At 49.2% G+C, this 20,718-nt stretch overlaps 1 protein-coding gene across 1 annotated transcript; it reads right to left on the bottom strand.

Moving 5' to 3' along the window:
- Positions 1 to 783, bottom strand: LOC102990314 (P-selectin glycoprotein ligand 1). The gene is given in 1 exon segment (XM_028480327.2): positions 1 to 783. A coding segment is annotated over 1 exon segment (783 nt).
- Positions 784 to 20,718: the final 19,935 nt, after the last annotated feature.

Below are 20,718 nucleotides of genomic sequence, written 5' to 3'. Positions count from 1 at the left end.
TCAGGCAATCCAGGTGCCTAGTACCTGCCACACTGTGGGCTTCAAGGGGAAGGGACCAGGGACACAGCAGCCTCTAGCCAGGCCATGGCTGGGCAGGCTTCAGCCCATGTGACTTTCTGTGGACAGGGCCTCAGTGGCGGTGGATTCTGTGGACATGGCCTCAGTGGCAGTGGATTCTGTGGACATGGCCCCTGTGGACAGGGCCTCCATGGCTGTGCGTTCTGTGGCTGGTGCCATTGTGCTTGCTGGCTCCGTGGGCAGGGTCTCTGTGGAAAGAGCCTCTGTGGCTGCAGGTTCTGTGGCCAGTGCCACTCTGCCTGCTGGCCCTGTGGACAGGGCCTCCACTGCAGCTGATTCTGTGGATGGATCCTCCATGATGGGAGGGATTACAGTGACTGGTTCTTTGGTCAGAGTGACCAGTATGAACAGTTCCATGCTCAGATTCCCAGTGGCTGCCCCTTCTGCATCCAGGACAGCAGGGTCCCTTGTGGTCATCTCCAGAGTGGTTGGCTCAGGTGTTAAAGGCCCTGCAGACTCTCTCTGCTCCAGTGTTCCCATCACAGGCAGAAGCTTGGGGGCCTCGGTGCTATAGTTAAGCATTTCTGGAGGGTCCGTCTGTATGTCATAGTCATATATGTCGGAGTCGTCCTCATCCACTTCTCTCCGGCCACGGACAAGCAGGGGGCCTGGGGCCTCCTTGGCTCCATTCTCCCAGGTCTCCCACAGCTGGAGGCTGCTGCCAGGGCCCAGCAGGGCCAGGAGCAGCAGGGGTTTCAGAAACATGGCACCTGGAGGGGGATACGGACAGAGGGACGTCAGGAGAGCTGTACGCACCCTCGACGACCTGCCAAGCACCCTCGACGACCTGCCAAGCACCCTCGACGGCCACAGCTGGGAGCACATCTGGCCTGGGGCATCCTTGTGCTCCAGCACATGCCTGGTGCACAGAAGACCCTCAGCAAATAGCAGCTATTATTACTTATCAACATCAATGAATCCGTCTGGGGGGTAGCCCTTCAACTCCCTCTACATGGTGCATAGAAATGTATTTGCCTCCTTATTCTTTTTTCTTAAAACTTTTTATTTGTGGGCAAGACAATCTACTGGGGTGCGGCAAGATAATATTAGATCTTCTAGTTATATTAACTTTTACGTCACTTCTTAATTTCTATTTTTGTATACATTTATAATATATTATGAGTGCAGTGGTATTTGTATACAATTAATACATAGATCAATGTTCCTATATCGTCCACTGATGGGGTCCATGAGCAAGAGTTTGGTGGCTGCAGGTTTGCAGGATAAAGCTGTTCATTTGGCCCTTTGAGGCCTCTCAGAGTCCGATCCTGACTCCCCTCTCCACATCGTTCTGTTCCACTTTCCTTTATCTTGGCTCCCATCCCACACAGCCCTGTCCTGTCCCTCAGATTCTCAGTTTTCTCATCCTTTCTTGGTGTCTTGGCTTGGCCCAGTTCCCTTTGGCCGGGTCCTCACTTACATGATGGGGATGACAGCACCTATCCGGAGACTATTGTGAGGTTAAGATGAGGTGATACCTGCAAAGCCCTTAGCACTTTGCTCCCACCTCCAGCTCCCACAAAGGGCAGCTACTTCAGTTCTTTCAGTAAATCTATCCCATAAGTCCTCAAGGGCCCAGAGCCATCAACTGCTCTATCTGGGGCCAGGAGATAAACTCAAATCTTTTCTGAAGAGGCTGTCCTCAGCGAGTTGACAGTCATCTCATTTGCCTGTGAGTAGTGAGGGCCACTGTCCATCCTGGTATCACCCCTCAGCCTCCCGAACAGGTAGCCAGAAAGGGCAGTGCCTTTCCCTTTGGACATCTCATTGATCTTTCTACTTGGCCTTGTGAATGCTCATGCCTTCTGGATTTCCCTCTCTCCCCTTACGCTCCCCCTGGCACTGGCTGGTGTTTGTGGGATTCAAAATCTTGCAGCTGAGACTCCTGTGGTGACCAACAGCTGTGTTCTGGGGCAGGATTCATGTATCACTCGATTCCCTGACATAGCACCCTTCAGCAATATGCAGTCCCAGGCACAGTGTCTGGGGCAGAGCCGGGATAATTTCCAGTACCTTTCCTTGTTTGTTTTTTTTAACTGGAGTATAGTTGATTTAAATGTTGTGTTAGTTTCAGGTGTACAGCAAGGTGATTCAGGTATACATATATTGATACATATATCTATTCTTTTTCAAATTCTTTTCCATTTATTCAATACCTTTCCTTGCACTTCATGTAATTCGGGGCAGAGAGCAATTTTTCATCATTCTTTGAGTGACTGTAACTCACTCATGGATCCCTCAGCTTCTAGGCTCAATCCAACCTCTCACATGTTAGTTAGAATTATGATGGTTTCTAAAATGCCAGTCTGATTTTATCTTAAAATAATTTCTTAAACCAAACTTGATGATATTTGCACCAGACACATCTGGCGCTCACAGTTGTCCTCACTTTACTGAGGAGGGATGAGGCTCAGAGAGGTAGAGCAACTTGCCCAAAGCCACACAGCTGCCGAGTGGCGGAGATCAGATGCGAAGCCAGCGAGGACTCAGGAAGGCTTTGTGGAGAGACCTGATCTAGTTGGAGGGGCAGACGGAGGAAAGGCTTGGAAAACAGCTTAGCTTGATGGGTTTGTGGCTGCTGTTGGGGACCCAGCTGGGGAATGGAGGGCAAAGTAAGAATAAGGAGGACCTTGAAGGCCATATCACCCAGAAAGGTCAGCCCCCTCTGTACTGCGTGCTATGAAGGGCACAAGATTGAGGGCACAGATTGTGGGGTCTAACAAAATGATGTTCAAGTCCCAGCTCTGTCCATTACAAGAGGAATGACCTTGACTCATATCTTTGCCTTTCTGAGCCTCAGTTTTATCTGTAAAATGGGAACAACAAACACTACCCATCTCACAGGGCTGTTGGGAGAATGCAATGAGATGAGGGATTCAAAAGTTCCAGGCCCACAGTAGGTGCTTAATAAGTGTGTTACACACACACACACACACACACACACACGCACGCACAAACACTCTTTGCCTCTGAACTCGCCTTTGGGAGGCAGACTGTTTTGCACAGGGGGTCGAGTTTCTTCTTGGGGGAAGAGAATATGGCCTAACCTTGGCCCCACTTTCCTGCGGGTGGGGGACTTTAGGAATCAGCCACCAGCTCTAGGACATATTTCATAACTATGAAGACTCACACACACCACCCCCACTTGGGCAGTTCTCAGTTCCTGGAAGGCAGAGTCCTCAGTCACTTCCTGGAAGCAGAGAGGGAGAAACAAAAACAGAAGACCCAACCCACCAGTTCCTGGGTCGGGGAGGCAACTGGGCGAGTCAGGGAGGCTGGGAGGGTACTATGGAAGGGACCAGGTTGTGTTCCCCAATGTGGGCTCTCCCCCTGCACCCATCCCCACAGTCCCCTGCACACAGAGGCAGCCTGGGGTGGAGGAGAGACCACTTAGCCGCTGTGTAACCTGAGCAGATCGCTTCACCAAGTCCGAGCCTCAGTTTCCTCAACTGTAAAATGGGCGATACTGTCTCAAAGATGAGAATGGAATGAGATGCTGCAGGGACGAGCCCCTGATGCTGGCATCCAGCAGGGGGCGCTGTGGACAGAGGAGCAGAGGAGAGGGGGGCCTCCAACTCAGGGAGAGTACAGAGATGGTGACCTCCCTACCTCCCTACATTAGGGGAGCAGTTAGGGAAGCTGCAAAGACCTGTGTGAGAGCAGAGACCTCCCCGCCTGTTTGGGATGCAACCGCGAGCACTGGGAAAACCAGCATCTCCCTGCCTGGGCCTGTCTAAGGCGACCAGCTCATCCCAGACATCCGCAGTGTTAGCACTGAAAATCCCTCGTCCCAGTCAGTCTCAGGCAATCCAGGTGCCTAGTACCTGCCACACTGTGGGCTTCAAGGGGAAGGGACCAGGGACACAGCAGCCTCTAGCCAGGCCATGGCTGGGCAGGCTTCAGCCCATGTGACTGAAACCCACATGGCTCTCAGAGGCTCTGTGGCTCCAAAGAGCCACGCAGTTAACAAGGAGAGGAGCAGAGCGTAAGTGCTGTGTCTGGCAGGTAGGATAATAACTTTAATCTTTGCTAAAACCCATTTATGATGCATTATAAAACCCCCACTGCGGATGGATCATTTCATTATCTCATCATCTGGGGGCCTCATTCATCTTCACTCCAGCCCTGGCTGCTATGGTTCCCATTACACAGATTAGGGAAGCAAGGCTCAGGGCAGTGAAGTCACTTCCTTCAGGCCCCACCTTTCTCCTCTTCTCTCCTCTGATGGCAGGAAAACAGTCACCACAGGAGTGGGGTGGGCAGGGCTCAGAGAGAGGGACAAGGAGATGCCACATCCTATTTTTCTTGTTGCTTGCTTAACGGAGGAGGTCAGACACTGTCCGTTTCCTGTCTTCACCCGAAACCAGGGTGTTTCTGCCCCGAGCCCCACCCAGGCTGTGTGGAGGAGCGAGCTGCCAGGGGCCACACCCCAGCTCCGGAGACCACACCACATGGCTGCCCTGGACCACTCAAGAAAGGTGCTTGTAGGACTCAAGAAGCTTGGGACCTCCCATTTGGAATCCTGAATCCCAAGAGTCCCAGCGTTCAAGAGCTTGAAATCTCAGGATCCAAAAGACTGAGCGTCTCAGGGTGTGGGTTGAGCAGCCTCGAGAGAGGGGATCCAGCGGAGGCCCAGGTGTCCCCCCAGATCGCAGCACAGGTCTGAGTCCTGCTGCACTGGACATGTAACCCAGCAGGACCCTGTGGAGCCTTCCCAGGACAGACCCCTCCCCCATATCCTCTGCTTTAGCTCCTCCCTGAAGTACCTAGATAACAGTATCTGATGCACATTTCCTGAGTTGTTTTACAGATGCTAAAACCCCCACCAGATGGAAGAAACTAACTACTTGATGACCCCAGACCTAGCGCATGAGGACTGATGATGTTAACCCCTGTGATGCCACCCTGTTACCTCACCATCAACCAATCAGAGAATTGTGCACGAGCTGATCACAGTCCCTGGAACTCCCCTCCCTCACCTGGCGTTTAAAACTGCTTTGCTAAAACTCATCGGGGAGTTTGGGCTTTTTGAGCACTAGCTGTCCTGGACTCCTTGTCTGGTGCCCTGCAATAAACGCTGTACTTTCCTTCACCACAACATGGTGTCAGTAGATTGGCTTTACTGCACACAAACGAGCAGACCCCAGTTTTGGTTTGGTAACAGACAGGACCTGGCCCAGCTCAGGATCAAATCCAGTAACAAACCAGATCCAGTCCCAGCTCTGTCGCTTACAAGCTGTGTGATCTTGGGCAACTGAACACACCGCTCTGATCCACAGGTTCTTCACTTGGAACACAAGATACCAGTAGCACCTACACTTTGTGGGGTTGTTATGTGTTGAAGTGAGCTGATCCAGGTTGAGCGTTTAGCACATAGTAAGTGCTCAATAAAGGCCAGGTGTTGTCATTGTCATTCTGCATGTAAGCCCACATCCCTGAAAAATCCACAACCCTGGGACAGCTTTGACACACTTCTGACCTTGTCAGTCAGAGAGAGCTGGGGCCAGAAGCCCCAGAAACCTGTCTCCACAGTAAGTCCTGGGTGCCATACACAGCCTTGGTCTCCTCTGGTTTGTGTATCAAGTGTAGACAATGTGCTGGACACTGTTCTAAGAGCTATGCATGAACTATTAGCTCACTTGGGCCTCACAACCTCCTCGTATTAACCCCACATGAAAGATGGGGAAACTGAGGCCCACTTGGGGCTTAAAGTCACGTGGCCAGTAAGAGAAGGAGCAGGAACTTAAACCTGGTTGGTCTTGCTCCAGAGCCCACCTCATAGTCACGGCTCTGTACCACCTGTGAACATGACCTGGCCATTCTCCAGAGCCGAAGCAAATGCTGCCTCCTCCAAGAAGCCTTCCCAGATTGCCCAGGCATCATTAGTCCGGTTGTTTAAACCTTTTTAAAAAAATGTTTGTTTACTTTCAAAACATTCATTCCCATCAGCTCATAGACACTAAGAGGACAGGAACCACAGACATCTTATGGCTCATGCTACAGGCCCAGGGCTTAGCAGACGGGCAGGTGCTTGGCGAGCGCTGTGACATTGGCCCACTGGAGCACAGGCACTGTGGCTGCCCTGCTGTCCCCACCAGACCACAAGTCTCCACAGGATCCCTGGCCCCCACAGGCCTGGCATCCTGGGGGCTCATTAAAGGCGTGTTGCAGGAGTGGACACAGGAGTGAGGCAGGGCAACAGGCATACAACTGCACAGGACGTGCCATCTGCAGGATTTTGGCCTCACATTTGTCATCCTGCACTTCCGAACCTTTTCTAATCAATTACCCCAGCCCTATCAAGGAGTCTTTCCAGACATTACTTTTCCTAATTACCACCCGGCCCCATGAAATTTTAATACTGCAGTTATATCTGTTGAATGTTCTGTGACCCATTACAGGGACACAAACCATAGTGATAGCTAAGATTTTTTTTGCCTTCCCTCCCACCCTTCAAAAAACCCAACTCTCAACTGTCATACCCAAATTTGCTGGCCTGGTACAGAGGAAGTGAGGTCCTTTCACAAATGAATTCACTGAGACTTACACCTGGTTTTAGTTTAACAACTGACAATTTTCAGAGGATATCTGTCTGTCTGTAGACAGATGGACCAACACACAGACACACACCAGCCATCTGTAACAGAGAAGAACAAGCCTGACTCCATCTTGTATTTCTGTCTTTAAAAGATGGGGAATGTTTCAACTATCCCTAAAGAAAGTTCTCTGGGGTGCATGTTGGATAAGTGGTCTGATTACAGCTATGAACCCATGAGTAACAGGAAGATGATATTTCATTGTAACAGTGTGTGGCCACAGTACCTGTTAGGATCTAAGGAATGGCGGCCTTTGAATGGCTCTCTAAATTACAATATAATCCTGAAATTAGAGCTATTCTGTGAAGAAGCAGGGAAGAACGATAAAATCCCCTACATGCAAGCATTTGTGCTATTACATCAGGATGAGAAAAAGTCAGACAGTTGTCACCTTACGGTATAAAGCCTTGAAAAGAAACCCAAGGCAAGAGCTGTCACACAGGAAGAAAAGGAAGGGAAAAGAATGAGGATACATTGCTCCAAACCTTAAACGCTCCCCTGGCTGAGCTGGGTCCCAGCCACTCCAGCCACTATGCCAGTACATCCACCTCTTCCACTGCCTCCCATTCTTCTTGCTCCAGCCCCAATTCCCAACCCCGGGGCTCAGGTAGTGGTCAGACTGGCTCCCTCTCCTTATAGGGATCAATTATTTTCCTGGGCACAGGGACCTCGTCTGGTATCACCATCTAAGACCCAACAGGGCACCCAATTTGGACTGGGAGCCATCCCAGAGCAGGGCAAATTATCCCGTAGGGTGCATAAATGAAAATGGCCAGCTGGCTGGGTTTCTATGGATGCACAGTCCCTTGTCAACCTTGGACTTGTTTAATTGGACAATCCTCCTTATAGGGAGAATCCTTTCCGAATGACAGAATTGTATGCTTCCATTTTTGCCACCCATCACCCTTCCTGGACAGACATACACATTCTTCTCAACATGATCCTTACAGGAGATGAAAGGAGAATGGTCACTGATAAGGCCAGGGAAGAAGCGTACCAGCTCCACCTAATGGACCCAAATGGTACACCCAAAGCCCACCTGGTAGCACCCACAGTTGAACCAAATTGGGATCCTCAGTGAGGCAGCAATGCCCTTATTAGAGCACTGCCCTAAGTGCATCTTGGCAGGGCTTCAAAAAGGGGTCCCAAAACAAGAGTTTGAAAATATTCAAGAAATTCAGCACAAATCAAATAAAGACCACTCTGAATTTTTGGAAAGGATTTATCAGACCTACAGACATTATACTGATGCCAATCCCAAGGGCCCTAAAAATACTAGAAAGGTAAACATGAACTGTATCGGGCAAAGTGCCCCAGATATCAGGAGAAAGTTACAAAAATTAGATGGTGCATCTGGAATGAATCTTTCTCAGTTGGTAGACTTTGCTTTTAAGGTATTCAACAGCAGAGAACACAAACAGAAAAAGAAGGCACAAGGTGAAATGTACGTTTCTAACTGTTGCATTGGATTCCTGGAAGATAGGAGGCTCTAAGAAAGATAAGCCAGCACTAAGTAAAGAATAATGCACTTATTGTAAAGAGAAAGGACACTGAGAAAGAGAATGCCTGAAATTAACGAACAAGAGGGCTAAAGACGTGGAAGCAATGTAAGTGTCCAACAACAGATGAATAGATAAAGAAGATGTGGTATATATATATAATGGAATACTACTCAGCCATAAAAAGAACCAAATAATACCATCTGCAGCAACATGGATGGAACTATAGATTATCATACTAAGTGAAGTAAGCCAGAGAAAGATAAATATCATATGATATCATTTATTTGTGGAGTCTCAAAAAAAAGATACAAAATAACTTATTTACAAAACAGAAATAGACCTACAGACATAGAAAACAAATTTATGGTTACCAAAGGGGAAAGGGGTGGGGGAGGGATAAATTAAGAGTTTGGGATTAACATATTCACACTACTATATATAAAATAGATAAACAACAAGAAACTATTGTATAGCACAGGGAACTATACTCACTATTTTGTAATAACATATAAGGGAAAAGAATCTGAAAAAGAATAGATATAAATATATGTATAACTGAATCACTGTGTTGTATACCTGAAACTAACACAACATTGTAAATCAACTATACTTCAATTAAAAAAAAAATTTTTTTTTTAAAAAGGAGGGCTAAAAAAGGAAAGGAGTGGGGCCTCTCAGACGGTAGAGAGGAAAGAATGTTTAGATGATGAATGAAGAGGCCCAGGGGCTCCTCTGGATTTATGACACTCAATTCAAATAACCCCATAGGAGCCCCAGGTAAAATTGACAGTGGGAAGCAAACAGATTGACTTTCTGGTAGACACGGGCAATGGTAGACACGGGCAACGTATTCCATGCTAAACACCAAGTTGGCACAGAGAACATCCCAGTCTACCCCAGTCACTTGGGTATCAGGGGAAGTACAGAGCTGACCATTTTCAAACCACTGGAGTGTCAATTAGGAAATCTGATATTAAAACGTAGTTTCTTCTACATGCCTGAATGCCCTATCCCCCACCTGGGCCAAGATTGCCTCTGTAAACTAAATGCTCAAGTGACTTTTTCACCAGGACAGCTTGATATCAGAGTCCCACCAGAACATGCTTTAACACCTACAGAGGGCTCTCCTAGAAAACTCAGAAAAAAAGACAGAACTTGATCGCCCTGAGGTCTACAGAAAGGTAAGATGAGAAGTGTGGGCTGACGGTGCCCCAGGAAAGGCAAATTATTCCTCAGTTTGGATTGCCTAACACCAAAGTGACAATGGGCTTGCTTTTGTCTACAAGTATAACCCAACAGGTATCATATTGATTGGAAACTACTTATTTACCTTGGGATAAGGCCTTGCCAGTTGCCCTGCGACAGATTAGAGCAGCTCCCAGAAGCAAGCTTAAATTAAGCCCTTTGGAAATATTAGATGGTAGGCCATTACAGGTGTCTGCCCAGGCAGGAGAATCTGTAGCCAATAGGTCTGCAGACTTGGACTTGCAAGCCATCAGAAGATCTTAAGTTGCTGTGAAGATCCTACCAGCCTCCTACCAGATAAGTAACAATGACTTTACTCTCCCATTTCACTTGTACTTGTTGGAAAGGAAATGCTTTAATAAAGCTATCTGTGTGGCCAACAGGGGAAATATGCAAAGACAGCTCAGGGCAGAGCAGCCTAGGTGCCCTCATCCAAAGTGCTGGAGTTTATATATATGTTCAAGTGCTTGTCTAAGTGTTGTGACAGGACCATAAAAAGGGGGAGCAGTGTCCTCATAATGCAAACTGCTTATACCCAGCCTAGGATTCGGGAATACTTCCAGTTCCAAGTTGATAAATTCTATTCCACCATCACGCCCTCCTTGCACTAGGTAAAGAACAATGCACTTATTGTAAAGAGAAAGGACACTGAGAAAGAGAATGCCTGAAATTAAAGAACAAGAGGGCTAAAGACATGGAAGCAATGTAAATGTCCAACAACAAATGAATAGATAAAGAAGATGTGGTGTGTATATATATATATATATATATATATATATAATGGAATACTACTCAGCCATAAAAAGAACCAAATAATACCATCTGCAGCAACATGGATGGAACTATAGATTATCATACTAAGTGAAGTAAACCAGAGAAAGATACTTTCAGCAGAAAGTAGCCAGAGTGGTCATCACCCCTTATCCCGCAAGATTGTGGAATGGACATTGACAGTAAGGAATTGTAACACAGAAGAACAAGCCTGACTCCATGTTGGATCTATTCCTTTAGCTCTAACCTTTGTGCTCTGTTGCCTCTGCTTAGTCCTACTGGCTCTGCACCTTTGTAAAAGAATGTCACCTATAGCTTGAAATATTCCTGGGCTTGACCTTTAAAGATATAACACTTTTCCATTCATATAGAGATTATTGCAGAACAGAAAATAACTATTGTCTTGTTGGAGGTTTACAGGAACATTGTGACCAGAACTATGTGGACAGCTGCAAGAACAAAGGATTCCAGCACCAAGAAGTTTGCAACAACCAGCCACACCCCCTCCCCTTTTAGTATACAAGAAACCTGAATTCTAACTCAGGTAAGAAGGTTCTTTGGTGACTCCATGTTGGATCTATTCCTTTAGCTCTAACCTTTGTGCTCTGTTGCCTCTGCTTAGTCCTACTGGCTCTGCACCTTTGTAAAAGAATGTCACCTATAGCTTGAAATATTCCTGGGCTTGACCTTTAAAGATATAACACTTTTCCATTCATATAGAGATTATTGCAGAACAGAAAATAACTATTGTCTTGTTGGAGGTTTACAGGAACATTGTGACCAGAACTATGTGGACAGCTGCAAGAACAAAGGATTCCAGCACCAAGAAGTTTGCAACAACCAGCCACACCCCCTCCCCTTTTAGTATACAAGAAACCTGAATTCTAACTCAGGTAAGAAGGTTCTTTGGGACACTAGTGGTCCATCTTCTCAGTCTGCTGTCTTTCCAAATAAAGTTGTTATTCCTTGCTCTAACACCTTGTCTCTCGATTTAGTGGCCTGTCCTGCAGCAAGAAGTACAACAGGTAACAACCGTATTTCCTTCTAGCCAGAGGTTACCCCTACTGTCTTCCTGCTCCAGCTCAGCAAAGGAGACTGAGAGACAGAGGCCTTGGGTCTTTGTGGGCTCCACGAGGGTCCTGCGGCCAGATGGGGCCACCACAAGTCCAAGCTCAGCCACCTCCCAGCCATGCTGCCATGGGCCGCTGCTTCTCCCCTCTGGGCCTTGGTTTTCTCATTTGTAAAAAGGGGGCAGTGTTCTCAGATGATTCCCCGGCCCCTCTGAAGGCCTAGGTTCCCAGGGAGTGCTCAGCCTGGCATCCCAGCCCATTCCATTGAGTTTCAATCTCCCCTGTCTGCCAGCCAAGACCAGTGAGGGAGGCATCTACCACGTAGGGTGTGGCCTGCCCGGGGCAGGGAGCCACCTCCTGAGGAAAAAAGAATTCCAGGAGACCAGAGCCTGCCCAGACCCCTACCATTCTCTTTTATGCCCCTAAAGCACCCCAGATACAAAAGTAATAAGAGTATTCTAATCATTATTATTTTCTCCTTTGCTAGCAGTAGTATCTTAATACTAATATTTTAATAATTTGCTGTGGACAAGTGTCACTTTCTCAATCCTATAAGAATGTGAAGAACATAGTTTGGAAACACTATTTTTATGGATCCATAGCCTGAGCAAATCCCTTCACCTCTCTGGGCTTTGGTTTCCCAACCATGAAAGAAGGAGTAGGATGATTTTTAGGGAAATGCTCCTGATTTCTCCAGTTTTTTGAATTCAGAGTAGCCCCCAAGCTGGCAGCTTCTGGCAAACCTGACAGGAAAGGCAGGGTGGAAGTTGAGGGGAGCAGGATCCAGAAGAGACAGCAGAATAAGGCTACAAACTCCAGGCAGACCTCAATCCCGAGTGCCCAGGGCTTTGGGGTGTCCTTTCCAGGGGCTGCAGCTCAGGCTCTGCCTGGGGCTGCCCCCCAGCCTGCCCTTGGCTGTCAGGCAGGCCCGCTGGTCCCTGGAGACTCTGCCACCCAGCCACTCCCTGTGGTTTTTGCAAGCTGGCACTTACCTTGCTCAGCAGAGCATGAGATGGCTGCCTTGTGGGCCCAGGAGAAGCGGCTTCTCTGCTTTAGCGACAAGGACCTAGCCCGTGCTGCCAAGCACGGCTGTGGCACCTCTGCCGTGGTCTCAGACCGCTCCAACCCCCAACGGCCGTGTGTAAAAGAAGGAAGCAAAAGTGTGGTTACTCAAGGCCACGTGACAGCCCACACCTCCTTGTTTGTTGCAGCTTTGGAGACGTTGATCAAGCTTGGGTGGGTAGTAGGAGAAAGGGCTCTGCTGAGCCCGAGGTCACTCTTGGGTTCCTGTAACCATGAAAACACCCAGAACCACATGGAAACTTGCAGGGGAGGGGTAGTTGGTGGGGGAGGGGGGGCGGCCCAAGCTGAGAAATGCCACAGCACTACTCCACGGGGATGGAGTGTGGAGGTGAGAGGGCACCCGTGCTGGAAGGGAGGGAGTGACCAGATGCAAAGGAGGATGGTGGGGAAGCCAGCAAGTAAACAAGTAAACAGACCGTTAGGACACAGTGTGGTCATGTCACCCCGGGGTGAGCCAGGGAAGGGCCCCTAACCCACCCTGGGCTGGGGGGGAGTTGTCAGGAGACTCTTCCAAGGAGAAGTGGCCCTTGAGATGATACGTAGGGGTGGGCTAGGGGTGGGCTGGGCGGGCAGCCCAGGGGGAAAGCAGCAGCCCAAGGAGAGCGCAGAGCATGAACCAAGGCTGGGAGGCCTGAGAACGCACAGACTCTCAAGGAAGCCAAGGAGGAAGGGCTGTCTCCCTGGGTCTGGCCAGTGGCTTTGTACAAGGTGGGGCTCGGGACACATGCAGAGAGAGGTTCACATCCTGCCTTGCACACAGGTTGTTTTAAACTGAAAATCAGAGCCCCAGTGGGTTGTTCACATGACAGAACCTTGATCACTTTAGGAAGCTACAGCTGGAAGGGGCCCAAAACTCAGTCTGTACAGACAGGGAAACTGAAGTCCCCAAAGAGGAAGGGAGACACTCAGAGCTTCCCGCTCCTCCCCAGCAGGTGGGGGAATAGCCAGCCCTCAGGGGCAGGGGCTGAGAAACTCTGAAAGCCTTACCCAGGAGAGGAAGGCCACTCCCCGATCATAAGCATTCCAGGTAAGTCTCTTCTAACCTGGGTTCACAAGCACTTTGGGGGCGGGACAGTCTCTCTGCTAGGATCTGCCCTGGATGTCCACCCCGAATCCCAGCGCATCCTGAACCACAGCCCATCACCAGACCCACAGGTGTGAAGCCGATGGCAAGATCCCTAAGATGCAGCGGTCAAGGAGAGTGAGTGGACCAGGAGTCAGGGACCTGTGTGACCCTGGGGTGACCTCCCCCCATCCAGGTCCCAGTTCTCTATCTATAAAATAGGAAAGCTCCAAAGACGAAGGTTCTCCAAGAACTGGGGAGGATGCTGATGGCCAAGTCAGAGGGGCACGAGGGTGGCTCTGACAGGAGCTTCCAGCGGGCCAATCGCCCCCCTGTCGGGGTGGAGAGGGGAACAGCCAGGACTTTGCAGCAGGCAAGACCCAGTGAGAGTCCAGCTCTGGGCTGACAGTCTACACAGAGAGTGACTGACCATCCCGGCCTGCCTGGGACTGAGTAGGCTCCTGGGATACGGGACTTCCAGTGCTAAAGCTGGGTCAGCTCCAGGAAAAGTGGGATGAGTTGGTTGTCCTAGAGCAGGCACCAGCCCCTCCCAGGCCATAGGGCCAGGGGACCTGGTCATTTGTTCTATTCTGAATGGGGCATCAGAGGCTGTTAGCTTCGCCTGCAGCACTGGGGTGGGGTACTGGCCAGGGGGTCCAGAGCAAGCAGACGCAGAGCCCCGCATCTCCCAGATGCCTCCTTTCCTCCCTGACCCCCATGCAGCTACAAGCTCCTTCTCAGAAGATTTGGGCACAGCCTGGGGAAAAGTTAATTCTGCCACTGTCCAGCCCCCGGTCCCTTATGCCCCTGTGAACTTTGAGAACCATCCAGGAGCAGTGCCCTGGAAGGGACCACTCTCAAGACCAGGGGCCTCGTAACTGGCCTTTTACAAGCTGCGTGACCTAGGCAAGTCACTTCTCTGGAGCCTCAGTTTCCTCACCGGCAAAGCCTCGTAATACAAACGCTTAACGTTTCCTGGGCCTCCGCTATGCGCCAGACGCTGTGCATCTATCCGCTCGTAGGCTCACAGCAGCCTTTGGAGGTGAGGATGCTGAGGCTCAGAGCGAGGCTGTGCCTTGCTCAACGTCACACAGAGTCAGTGGCAGAGTCCAGGGAGCCAGAAAAAAGCCCCCAACCTCCATGCCTGGCCTGGGATTGTGCTGGCTGAGTATCTGAGTGCTGGTGAATCTTCTCTATACCAGCAAGTGCTCTATGTAAGGGGGAAGGCAATAACTTAGCAGCAGGTAAAGCTATGTCAAGGGAAGACTTGTGCCGCTAAATCTGCCTTGTAGAGGAGGAAATATTGCTAAGAGGATGCTGGTTCTTGGCGCCTGTGCGAAGACCATAAAAGCACAGCACACCTCGTGGCACATAAACACCTGTAAGATGCAAGCATTCAAAGTGAGCAGGTTTCCACTTCCACAAACGGAACCCAGAAAAGTACTCCAGAATGCCTTCAAAGATTGAAGCAATGATATTTCACCTAAGAAATACTGGGAGGAAACATTCAAGTCCCATACAATGGAAACCTGTCCCTTAATGGGATAAGACACAGGTGTTAAAGTCACATTTATGCTGAATGCTTGTAAAGCACTCACACCTTGTTAGGTGTAAAAGCAGGGTATAAGAATGTATAAACAGCATACTTTCAGGGGTGTGGGTGCTTAGAGGAGGGACTGAAAAAAAAGCTTACAGTGCCCTGTAAGCATGACAGTGGTCCTTTCTATTTTCCTTTTCTATAATTTTAAATAGAAAAATGTATATAATGATGTATATGTCAGCTTTATTATCAGGAAACAGATTTTAAATTGTACGAGGACTTTACAGACACCCTACATTTCAGGATGGCTAGACAATCTGCTGCTTTTGTCTGTTTCTATCCTTATGGGGTCTTTGGGGGACAGCTCCTCCCACCCCCTAACCTTGTGTTTTTCCGGGCTGCCAGCCATGGTTTCCCAATGCCCCCTGGCCACAGCGATGGGACCAATGATATCACTTCTCCAAATGCTCCTCAGCCTGACTATGGAAGATCTCCATGGAAGATTCTCTGGAGGGGTTTAGGAACCTGCTCCTATCATAGACTAAACTCTCAGAGAACAACACATTCCCTAGAATAGAATCAGGGAGCTTTTTCTGTAAAGGGCCAGAGAGCAAATCTTTTCAGCTTTGTGGATCTGTCAATAACTATTCAACTCTGCAGTTGTAACATGGAAACAGCCACGGTCCATATGTAAATGAATGAGCATGGCTGTGTCCCAACAAAATTTTATTTACAAAAACAGGTGGAATTTATTTACAAAAACAGGTGAATTTGTCCCACAGGCTGCAGTTTGCTGACCCCTGACCTAGAAAAATGGGAGTCACTGGCTATGAGGAGAGCCAGATTGGAAAAGGGACCCACCTGGTCCCCACTGATAGGCAGAAAGAAACACTGGTCCCCTTAAGACTACACTGCTGGCTTTCTCAGTGCAGGGCACATTTATTGAGCCCTGACAAGCACCGGACCCTGGGATAAGCCACAAGCAGGACACACACTGTCCTCGTCCTCTTGGGGCCTTCAGGTTAGTGGTCAGGCTAAAAGCTACCAGGTAGGAACACTGAATGCAGCCGGGTAGAAAACACAGCCCTAAGAATCAGGAGAACTGGGTCCTTGCTTCACATTTTCTGTGTGGCTTTAGGGAATTCACTTGAGCTCTCTGAGGTTGGCTCATCTGGAAAACGGAGATTTGAATGCTTAGTGCAAAACAACGGAAGGACTCAGTTAAGGCCTGAGAGTAAATAGGTAGGGCTGCCAATATAGGCAGAGGCCAACTGCCTCACCTCTTTGACTCCCTGAGTCCATTTACCCTAAAACTCTAGAGCAAAACCTTCCGTAGGTTTCAGGATGCCATCCCTCAATGAATAACAGCAGAAGCCCCTTCTTTGCTCCAAGTGCAGGAACTCTCTCCCTATGCAGGATTCAATGGCTCCCCATTGTTTTTAGAATAAAGACTCAAATCAACAGCATGGCTGGCAATGCCTAACCACCCCCCTCACCCCTGGCCTCATCTCATTCACATGCCCCCTTGTTCTCTGCTCCGGCTCTTTTTTAGCTCCTTTTATGTTTCCCCCCGACACAGGGTCTTTGCATGCACAGTTCCTTCTGCCTGGAGCAGTCTTTACTGGTCATCACCTGGGTAACCCCTCCTCACTCTTCAGACCCAGTTCATGTGCCCCCTCCTCAGGAAAAGCCTGTCCTGCCCACCCTTCCCCATTCTGCAATCTCAGAACCCTGTGCCCCTCTCCAGTGTACATGGGATTATCTAATAAATGTCTATTTCCCCGGAAGCCCCAGGGGAAAACCATGTCTGTTTTGTTCACTGTGGCATCTCCTGGGCCAAGCACAGAGCCTGGCACATAGGAATAAAAACTGATCACATTTATCAGGTGCTTCTCTGTGCCAGACAGTGTCCTAGGCTCTTGATATATGCTAATTTGTTTCATCGTCACAATTGCCCCATGAGGTAGGTACTATTAGTATTCCCATTTTATAGATGAGAAAAACCAAGGCCCAGAAAGATTAAGTAACTTGCCTAAGGTCACACAGCTAGTTAGTGGCAGAACCAGGGTTTGAACCCAGGCTGTCTGATTACAGAGCCTGCATTCAATCAGATAAAATGTTGTTGAATAAATATGTAAGTAATTCCAGCTTTTCCTGGCTGGCCCTGCCTGTGATGATTGGCCCAAGGGGATGCAATGCTCCCCACCACCCTCTAACCTGAAGTGAGCAGGTGGGGTGTGGAGCAGGAATTACAATCAGCAAAGCCAATGGGTGTTAAGTTCCTTTCTCTATCAGAGTCCAGTGGTGGGCTAGCCTGGGAACAAAGGCCCATTTATGGGCCTTTTGGGAAAATGTGGTCCTGGACATTAACTAAAGCCTGTTACTGCTGGAGCAGCCCCATCTTAAAGGGAACGGCGTGGCTCCTTGGGCCGCCAACTGGATGACTAAGGATTTGCTATCCAAACAGTCCACAACCTCCTTATACTCGGACCCTCCTAGATGATCATTTGTGCGCTAAATGCGGTCGTGCTTCCGTCAGCTGATGGGTGAAAGTGCTGCAGCTGCCACGTGGTGACGGTCACAGCCTCACGGTGGGCACCCAGTCCCAACGGCCTCACCACTGCCTGTACAGCTGTGCTTGTGCAGAGGCCTATTTGGTTGTTGCTCCTTAGTAGTTTCTGGTTGTGGAGTGCGGTGGGAAACCGTTCTTATGAAACTTAATACCATAGAGACAAAGAGAGGAAGCATTAGGTGGCCAAAGCCAGCAGAGCTTAGCTTCATCGTGGTATTCACCAGACATAAGCTGGTCAGTTATTGAGGAAAACGAGAAAAAACAAACAAACAAAAAAACACTTGTGGACTTCTGGAAATATGTGGATAGGCAAGGACTGTATCTGACAGGCCAGGAGTAGCTGAGATCTGATCATCTTTGTAATTTGCTGGGGACCCGCGGGGCCCCTCCCTCACAAGATGTCCACTTCCTGTAGGACCCTATGCCCATTTCCCTGAAAATGGAAAAAACTGCAGGAAAACGGGGTGGCATCCCATAGAATCATGCCTGCCTTCCTAAGTGGCCATCATGCTTCCTAGGAAGCTGGGGCTCAGGGAAGGGCCCAGGTGGGCCAGACTGCAAAGCCTGTGGCTTCCTCTCAGACAAACAGGAGTCCAGCTGGCAGCACAGCAGTTTTCACATTTACCCACAGGACTCTTTGTTCAAGTGAAAGCAAAGGTCTCATGAAACAGAGAACAGAGATATTCTAATAAAAGGCCCAGCCCTGGAGAGGCAGAGGGGAACCAAACCCAAATGCCTGCCCTTCCCTTCCTCTTCCCCACACACCCTCTTTGACCCAAGGGAGGGCTCACAGGCTGCCATTGGTTGATTTGAATGTCCGAAGGGGAAACGGCCACTTTGGGGGCCACCACAGCCAGGACGTCATTCTGTTAGGGGAACCAATGACCAAAACTGCCCTCCCTGGCAAGGCCCAATAGTAACCACTTGCTTGAGTTACCTGACAACAGGACCTCCTGGTGAGGAATGCAGAACTGACAAGCTACCACCAACCAGAAGAATTCGGGAAAGGTCAGGAGACGCCGGTCCGTATGCCCTACCAACCTCCCAGAATCCTTCTCGCTGGAATCTATCTTGGCTGAGTGACGCGCGTGCCGCCGGGTAGGACCATGAGTCAGAACGATTGGCCAGAGACGACCCGGAAACTAACCCCATCACCATTAAACCCGAGACTGCGAGCCACGTGGCGGAGCAGTTCTCCTGGGTTTCCTCACCCTGCTGCTCTCGGCCCGGGCGCCCCTTCCCAATAAAGTCTCTTGCTTTGTCAGCACACGTGTCTCCTCGGACAATTCATTTCTGAGTGTTAGACAAGAGCACACTCTTGGGCCCTGGAAGGGGTCCCCCTTCCTGCAACAATTTCCCTCTGAAATGGGAACAGAACTTTGAGGAGTTCACATTCAGCCCGATTCTGGCTGCTTCTCAGGAGCTGGCTGCTGGGATGGGAGCCTGCAAAGTAAGCCAGTCCTCCAGAGTGGACAGGGACTCTCCAGGGCTCACTGGGTCAGCTTAGGGTGGACAGTGGCCGGCGCAGGGGTTGGTCCCAGACCTAGAAGGCCAGATGGCAGTCAAATCTAAAAAAGTGCTCCAGACTCCATGATTTTTCCAAGGAGCACAGCAGCTGAAGAAATCAATGCCTCCAAGGAGACACCCCAAGCACTGGGCCTGGGCTTGGCCCTAAACATACAAAGATGAAGAACTCTGGACCTTGGAACTCAAGGGGCTCTGATGAGGGAGACAGAACTGCATGAGGCAGGAGTTTTGGTTGCAGACAAACTCAACTCAAACCGGCTTAGGTGGCAGGAGGATGCCTGGGGTAACTCGTGCAGCAGGAACTCGGGCATGGACTTAGGGATCAGAAGGGACCCAGAGCGCTTTCTCCATCACTGTGTACCTGTCCTGCCTGCCTGCTAGCTCCCTGCACCCCCAAATCCCAGGCCTTTATAAAGAAGAACTCAGATTTGCTGGCACTGAAGGTGGCGGGCTCGCTGGTCCAGCCTGGGGTGGACTGTGGTCAGGGGAGGGTCATAATCTGGAAGCAAAGCACTGTTGCCCAGATAATCCAATAGGTATCCCCATCTCAGATAATAATGTCTGTATTTTCAATTCACTCACTCAACAAGTATTTATTAACAACATATGCCAGAATCTAGGGATACCATAGTCAAGTTCCTGTCCTGTTCTCATTCAATTTGGGAGAGACAGAAACTCAATGAGTTGACAGAGCTGGTGGTGATATAGGTGTTATGAGCCCTGCAGACACTGGGGGTGGGGGGAAGGATGGGTGGTCCAGAGAGAACAGCACATGTGAAAGCTCAGAGGTAGGAGGCCTTGTGACAAGGGGACATCAGGAGAAGAGGTCAGGAAGTTGAGGGCCAGCCTCAACTTACTGTGAGGATCTTATAGCTCTTATTGAGTGGGATGAAAAGCCAATGGAGGGTTGTGGGCCTGAAAACAGGAGTCAGCCAACTTTTTCCTAAAGGGCCAGATTGTAAATATTTCAGGCTTTGTTGTAACTACTCAGCTCTGAGGGTGCAGAGTGAAAGCAGCCATAGATGCTGCTCAAATTAAATGGGCGTGGCTATGTTCCAATAAAATTTATGAATCCTAAAACTTGAATTTGACGTAATTTGTACTTGTCACTGGGTTTTTTCCAGCCATTTCAAAATGTAAAAAAGCTCTTCTTAGCTTGTGGGCTGTACAGAAACTTTCAGTGGGCTGGATTTGGCCTGTGGGCCTTTGTTTACCCAACCCTGCCTTCATACCTTAAAAGGTTACTCTGGCTGCTGTGTTGAGAACAGACTAAAGCAGGGGACAACAGGAAGCTTGGTTTGGAAGATGTGATGGTTAACTTTTATGTGTCAACTTGACTGAGCCACAGGGTACCTAGAAATTTGGTCAAGTATTATCCTGGGTGTGTCTGTGAAGATGTTTCTGGGTGAGATGAACATTTGAATTGGTGGACTGAGGAAAGCAGACTGCCCTGCCCAGTGTGAGTGGGTGGGCCCCATCCAATCAGTTGAAGACCAGACTGGAACAGAAAGGCTCAGTAAGCGGGAACTCCTTGCCTGACTGCCTCTGAGCTTGGTTTTTTGCTGCCTTTGGACTCAAACTGAAACACTGGGTCTCCAGTTGGCTGACTGGAGATATGGGAACTTGGCCTCCATAATCATGTGAGCCCATTCTTATAATGAATCTCTCACT

The sequence above is a fragment of the Physeter macrocephalus genome, chromosome 19, assembly GCF_002837175.3.
Source record: "Physeter macrocephalus isolate SW-GA chromosome 19, ASM283717v5, whole genome shotgun sequence".
In the NCBI taxonomy this organism is placed as follows: Eukaryota; Metazoa; Chordata; class Mammalia; order Artiodactyla; family Physeteridae; genus Physeter; species Physeter macrocephalus.
Note: the sequence above shows the minus strand (reverse complement) of the source record. Positions and strands in the feature narration are given on the sequence as shown.